Source organism: Lates calcarifer, unplaced genomic scaffold (assembly GCF_001640805.2).
Source record: "Lates calcarifer isolate ASB-BC8 unplaced genomic scaffold, TLL_Latcal_v3 _unitig_5132_quiver_1878, whole genome shotgun sequence".
NCBI classification, from domain to species: Eukaryota; Metazoa; Chordata; class Actinopteri; family Centropomidae; genus Lates; species Lates calcarifer.
In genome coordinates this window covers 4,681-11,279 of record NW_026117314.1, presented here as the reverse complement: position 1 = coordinate 11,279, position 6,599 = coordinate 4,681, and the positions used below count along the sequence as shown (strand labels likewise).

Sequence of the window (6,599 nt, the reverse complement as noted above, 5' to 3'; positions counted from 1 at the left end):
CAGTGATGTTGTAAGGAAGTGAACTTCGGATGTTTACAAAAAATATATTTATACATTAAATTAAAAATAAGGTGAAACACATTTCCTTTAAATGAAAATTAAACTATAAAATGTATTTATGGAGATTTAAACGTTTTTATTTTCTTTATTTATTTGTTTTATTATTATGTCATTCTGTTGTCTCTGTAGCAAAAAATTACTGAAGTGGTTTCCAAAGTAAAATTAAAAATTAGTAGTAGTAGTGTTATATTCAAAATAAGAGAGGTTTATTTTTAAAAATGACATAAAATCTTCCCAGTAAATTCTCCAGACGTGAATATTTGTTTTGTTTGTTTGTGCTGATGAAACATGTGTATTTCTACCTTCAAAGTGTAATTTTGGTCTGATTTAAAGACTGTTAGTCACTGTTTTAAAGAATTCTTTATTCATTGACAGAAGTTTTCAGGTTCAGTTTAATTCATTGTCTAATTTCTTTGTCCTTTAACTATAAAATGTTTTTTAAAAAGCAACAGGTTTATAAAATATTTTTTAGAGTTATTATTTCAGTTTATTTAAATTCCCTGTATGTTTACACATCCTGATGCCTACTTTTGCTTTTAGTTGTGATATTTCTAAATACATTCAGCTGATAAATACTTTACCACTTTATTTACCCCCAGGACTGATGCTAAAACCAGGAAGTCAGTTAGCATGTTAGCACTTCCTGTTCCCTCGTCCCAAAGTCAGTGTGTTTCTGGTGAAATGTCTGAAATAAGGTCTGTGTTTTTAACGTGGGACTAACGTGTGAATTTCCCTCCGTATGCGTGAACACGTCGTGCAGGGAAACAAACCTCAGGAGTGAAAACTCGTCAGACAGGAGGAGGTAAAATGTTGAGATGCTCTTTTTAATTTCCAAACTGTGTTGAAACAGCTGCTCCTCTCAGCTCCATGTGACCGAGGAGTTTCACCTGCCACACAGGATTAGTTCATTTACACTAAATCAGCCCTGATATTCACTCACTCACTCATTCACTCACACTCTCACACACTCACCATAAACAAGGTACTGGACCAAAAATTGCATTCAAAGTTACACTGTGTAGTTTTTAGAGGAAAAAAAAGACATTTCAAGCGTCAGGTTTAATCTCTGCTGACCTGCCTCTCTACAGCTGTTTAACACCTGGGCCCATGTTGCTGTCAGAGCTCGATTTATTAGAATTAATCAGTGTTGGATATCAAAGTGTTACGTCAAAATGTTCTTCCTAAAAACCACACAGAGCCGCAGGAAGTGGGTGGTGGTGGTTTTTGTTTGTTTTTTTGGTGAAGTGGCTCCTGAACCAAACGGGACGCCTCGCTCTCTCTCTCATGCAGGAATTACTCAGTGATGGAAAAAACAAAAACTTCCTTTTAGTCCTTCGAGTTATAATGATCCAAATCAGAAAGAAAAAAAGGAACAGACGGTCGTTACGTCTCCTCCACACGTAAACCTGCCGAACCTGAAACACAGAGGAAGTAAAGAGAAAAGAAACGTCACGTCACAGAGGAAAGACGAACAGATCTACAGGTTCATCTCTGCTTCTGCTCTGGATCATAGGAGACTGACTGAGTCATGTTATGGTGAGTTACAGTGTCAGGAGGACAGGAGGCAGCTACAGATTACATGAGTCTGCAGAGGGCTTTTCATTTGAAATGACGGTTACAGGAAGTGGAGACAGTCAGGACCTGGTTGAAGTGAGTAGTTGAGTTAGACAGTAATCAGAGTACTCACGGTCTCTGATGTCACGGCTGCTCCTCGTTGCTGCTGGGCGTTCGGTTGCGGATTTGACTCCTCAGCTGTTCGATGAGTTCTGGGTTCTGCTGCTGCATCTGCTGAGCAAACTGTTGACCTCTGCAACACAAACAGCACAAACACCTGTGAACACCTGTGAACACCCACCATCCAACCACCCACCCTGCTCCGCCTGCCTGCTGAGGAAACGCCTCTTATGATCAGCGTTTCACTTCACACCCGTCTGTACGTACGCCTGGATCAGTCCTGATAAATCTCCGGCTCCGGCTGCTCCAGGAGCTGCAGCTCCAGCTCCGGCTCCGGCTCCGGCTCCGGCTCCAGGGGCCACACCTCCTCCTACTCCACCTCCCATCCCACCGTACGCCCCAGACATCATCCCCGACATCCTGGAAGAGAACGAGCAGACAGGACGTCAGCTTCAACAAACACGAGAGGAAGAAGAAACGACGAGTGAACGAGGAAGTGAACGCGACTCACAGCTGCTGAACCTGAGGGTTGTTCATCAGAGACGACGCCTGCAGAGACAAAGTATTCAGATCAACAACCAGAGAACAAAACATTATGGATCCTTTTAGTTTCACCAGAAACATCTCTACATATCAGCACCAGACTCCATTGAGAAAAACAGGGATTTAACCAGGAGCTGCTGGAATACCACTGCCTCCATCTGTTAGTGTGTCTGTGTTACTGTGTGGTACTTTTACTTCAGTAAATTATCTGATTACTTCTTCCACCACTGAAAGTCTCACAGTAACACAGACACACTAACAGATGGAGGCAGTGGTATTCCAGCAGCTCCTGGTTAAATCCCTGTTTTCTCTATGGAGTCTGGTAGAGATAAAGAGCTCAGTCTCTGTAGGAATCTGTTCCCTCACTTTGGTTTGATTGTGGTCAAACAAACAGAGTCTGAGGTCTCACCATGTTCATGAAGCCGGGGTTACTGAGCAGACCGGCCAGGTCCACCCCGCCCATCCCCGCCGTCTGAGAGAGAGAGAGAGAGAGAGAGACACAGACATGAACAGCGGCCCATCACAGAGTCTCTGCTCAGGTTAACTCGGTGTCTTCGTACCGGACTGGAGGTCTCCATCTTCTCCTCTGCGATCTTCAGGTTGGTTTTGTACGTGTCGTTGTCGGGGTCGAGCTCCAGAGCTTTCTTATAGTAACTGGCTGCTTCTGTGTGTTTGTTGAGGCTGGCCAGAGCCAAACTGAAACAGGAAGAGGAAACCGTCAGGGTCCAGCCTGAGCCTAACCCTGCCCCCTCCTGCTGCCGTGCTCTTACCCCATCCTGCCGTAGGCTTTGCTGTAGTTGGGGTCGATGCTGATGGCCTGTTCGCAGTCCTGCACCGCTCCGGCGTAGTTCCCCAGTTTACTGTAGGCTGCAGCCCTGCACAGCACAAACACAAGCTTAACAGACAGAGGCCTTTCTACCACTTCACTTTGTTTCTGCAGCGTCACAGAGAAAAACTGTACAGATCCAGTTCAGACAGAAAACAGAAAAGACTTTATCTGACAGAGATGAAATGAAAACACAGTTCAACACCTCAGTTCCACCTGATATCAGCAGGTCATCTGTGTGGGAGGGTTAAATCCAGCAGGATGTTTTACAGTCTGACTGAGACTGGATCTGGATCTGGATCTGGATGGTTTGGATTTGATGTTTCACGGTCTGAACATGTGTGTTTGTGTGTGTGTAGTAGGGAGAGTAGCAGACGTCCAGCTGTTTAAAGTTCAGTTTGAATATTTCATCATGTGCTGTAGAGTTTTAATATCAGTTTTATTTCAGAGTAGCTGAGCTCTATTAGCTTTGGTTTAGCATTTGGTGGAAGGTTTAGATTTTTTTCTCGATGGAGCCGATACTGAGAGAAAACAGATGGAACTAGTTTTTCTTCTCTGTCTTCTTGCTTTGATTTGTCTTATTAACAGATGTTATTACTGTCTGATCTGACTGATCACTGTGTTTGTGTCTCTGACTCGCTGCCTTCATGAGGCCACAGATGTCAGAGACACCTTCAGAGTAATAATGATGAACTGAAGATTCATCCTGCTGAGGACTGATGGACATGTCAGACAGACAGCCGTCACCTCTCTGACCTGTTGCAGTAGTAGACGGCGTTCTGAGGGTTGAGGGCGATGGCCTTTGAGTAAAACTCGACAGCAGCTCCGAAGTTCTCCACCTTCATCTGGTCGTTACCTGCAGCCACAAAACACAGGAGAGTAAAGCTGAGCAGAGATCAGCTGCTGGAGCCTGTGATCGGTGATCGTCCTCGTCTCACCGTCAGTCTTCAGCCGCTCCGCCTCGGCTCTCTGCTCCTCACTGATGGAGTTCGGGGTGGAGTTGTTGTTGACCTGCGACTGAGCTGGATGCTGCCGCAGACAGACACACACACACACACACACACACACACAGTGAGTCAGAGTCACAGCCGGGACAGCGAGCAGCAACATGACGCCATCACTGCGTCAGTAAACAGGAGGACGTTTCTCTACCTTCACTGTGGCCGAGGCGAAGATCTCCGGTAACGTCATGGGGACGGCGAGGCTCTGGTCGTCGGTCGACACTTCAAACGCCGTCTCCAAACACTGAACAGCAACTGCAGGTGAGGAAGGTAATGGATTACAACCTGTAACTGATTCCTCAGTTAATAAAGAGTCATTCTGAGGCTGATGTTTACCCACAATCCTCCCTGCTGATCTCACTGCAGGAGCATTACGCCCCAACACTCAGGTTTCAGATTCACATCGTTAACAAGTGACAGAACGACTGCGTCACGTTCACGCTGTGTTAAATCAACATTTCAGACATGAACTCTCTCCTCTACAGATCACATCACATATCATCACATGTTCACTCCAACTGTGAATCAACCATCAGCCTCTTCAATGAGCGCGCTCAGGAAACCCTGGGTCGACTGACGAGGTGATAAGAGATAATCAGAGCCCAAACTCAGCTCCAGGAGCAGGAGCAGAACAGAACCTGTGACAGAACCCAGAGAACCAGCAGAGCAGCAGGTCTGGGTCTGTGTTGGATGAGGACTCACCCTCCAGACTCTCCTGGGCCCCTGAGGACAGATTCCCTGACTGGAGCTGATCGTGGAGGAACTGGATGATGGAGAAGGCGAGACGCTTGTTGTCTGTCATGGTGACGGAGGCTCAGACCTCTCTGTGTTCACTGAGGGAGGGAGACCCTGCAAACAACAACAACAACAACAAAGGACTGTACGTTATTTATGTTGACGCCATGATAAATGTCACATACATTATTCCTCATGTCAGAGTCTGAATCAGCTTATTCTCCCAGTAAGTTTGTGTTTTAAATGAATTTAATGAGCGCGCACACTGTGACAATAAAACCATAATGAACACATGTGACCATTATGTATTTATGTACAGTGTAAAGACCAGTGGGTGAAAATAAAGGCACATATAAGTAAGCTATCTGGTTATGTAGCTCCCGTTAGCATTAGCCTGGAGAATATTCCGGCAGCTGAGGCTCAGAGAGGCTAACAGCTAACAGCTAACACTAGCTATCTTTGTACATGAATCCTAGTGAAGCGAGCTGCCGCTCACAGCTGAAAATAAGCGGATATTTAACTTTAATCAGTCTGTGTAAAGCACCGTTGCTCACAGTGAAAATGTCACTTTGAACCTTAACTCATTCACTGTAAACAGCAGGTTCGTCTTAGCTTAGCCTGCTAGCACGCCGACAAAATAGCAAACACACAGGGCACGCTCCTCTTACGTCTGTCTGCCGTAACTTGGGAAGTCAAGTTTTACCAAACTCCAGTCAAAATTCTGTCAGTTTAACGCCGGCTCGTAATCAGCAGCAGGAAGTGAAAGTTACAAGAGATTTATCAGAAAAGGCGACACGCTGGTCTCCTGTAGAGAAGATAGTTGACTCATCGGGTGGGAACCACAGAATGTGACTCAGACCACTGGTTTCTTATTTTAGCCTGTCACCACCTTCCATCACTATGGAAGTGACTGTTCAACCGAGGGGGAACCCGTTGCTAAAAGCTGCAATTGTATAAATATCTACGTTAATTTGATTATGGAACTTATGCCGAATTAAAGAGTGGTTCTTGACAGTTTATTACACGTCCTGAACTTTGTACAAACACACACAGGGTTCTACACAGAACCAAAACCGAGTTCTATTCCTAGAGTTTTGAAAGGAGATTGGCGTGACGTGTTCTCCAAGCCACAGCGGCACGATGCTAACGGTTAGCTAGCTAGCTTATCACATTCCGCTGACTGCTATGAATCTGCCGTTCACCAGACACCATCAGGCGGCCTGATCTAACACGATAACACGGTAGCGCGTTTGTCTTACCAGCTGCCTTTTCGGTGTGGACTGTCCCGGTAACGAAGAGTTGACGTTAGCTCCGCTGCTTCGAGGGTTCGTAGCCGTCGGCTTGTCGCAGAATTATGATGTCACGCAAAGGCGCCGCTGTCCCTCTAATTTGAGAAGGTTCCAAACTGTGACCTGGAAGTATCTCAGTATATCTTTTTTCCCCTAAACTTTATTTCACATTACAATTTACTGAAACATTTCAATTTGAAATACACATCAATTTACAAAAAGAACTCATTTGAGGAAACATTTGCTTGCATTTGAAACACTACAAGCTTCCTACCTCAGTGTATCTCCTTCAGCGGAGGAGACACTGGGAGTTCCTTCACTAAAGGACTCTGTGGCTCTTCCTCTGTTGTTCTTTATGATATTTTACAAACCAACAGAGCAGATCAGTCATTGTAAACAAAACAGTTACACTGAGGATTCTCTACCCAGAGCATGTGGTGTGAGTGCTTAGGTTGTCAGTGGTGTTGTTGT

At 45.2% G+C, this 6,599-nt stretch overlaps 1 protein-coding gene across 3 annotated transcripts; it reads right to left on the bottom strand.

Moving 5' to 3' along the window:
* Nucleotides 1–863: 863 nt before the first annotated feature.
* On the bottom strand, nucleotides 864–6,237 carry LOC108873825 (small glutamine-rich tetratricopeptide repeat-containing protein alpha). 3 transcript variants are annotated; one of them, XM_018662138.2, is made up of 12 exons: nucleotides 6,099–6,237; nucleotides 4,807–4,953; nucleotides 4,256–4,359; nucleotides 4,042–4,132; nucleotides 3,860–3,959; nucleotides 3,048–3,152; nucleotides 2,838–2,973; nucleotides 2,687–2,749; nucleotides 2,246–2,283; nucleotides 2,002–2,154; nucleotides 1,748–1,867; nucleotides 864–1,475 (listed from the first exon to the last, which is right to left on the bottom strand). In XM_018662138.2, exons 2-11 carry the CDS (start codon nucleotides 4,904–4,906, stop codon nucleotides 1,759–1,761), a joined length of 999 nt encoding a protein of 332 aa, XP_018517654.1. In that variant the 5' UTR covers nucleotides 4,907–4,953; nucleotides 6,099–6,237; the 3' UTR covers nucleotides 864–1,475; nucleotides 1,748–1,758. The 3 variants fall into 3 exon arrangements, with proteins under 3 accessions (XP_018517654.1, XP_050924595.1, XP_018517655.1); XM_051068638.1 differs by lacking the exon at nucleotides 6,099–6,237 and adding an exon at nucleotides 5,543–5,682; XM_018662139.2 differs by lacking the exon at nucleotides 6,099–6,237 and adding an exon at nucleotides 5,508–5,674.
* Between the last annotated feature and the right edge of the window lie 362 nt (nucleotides 6,238–6,599).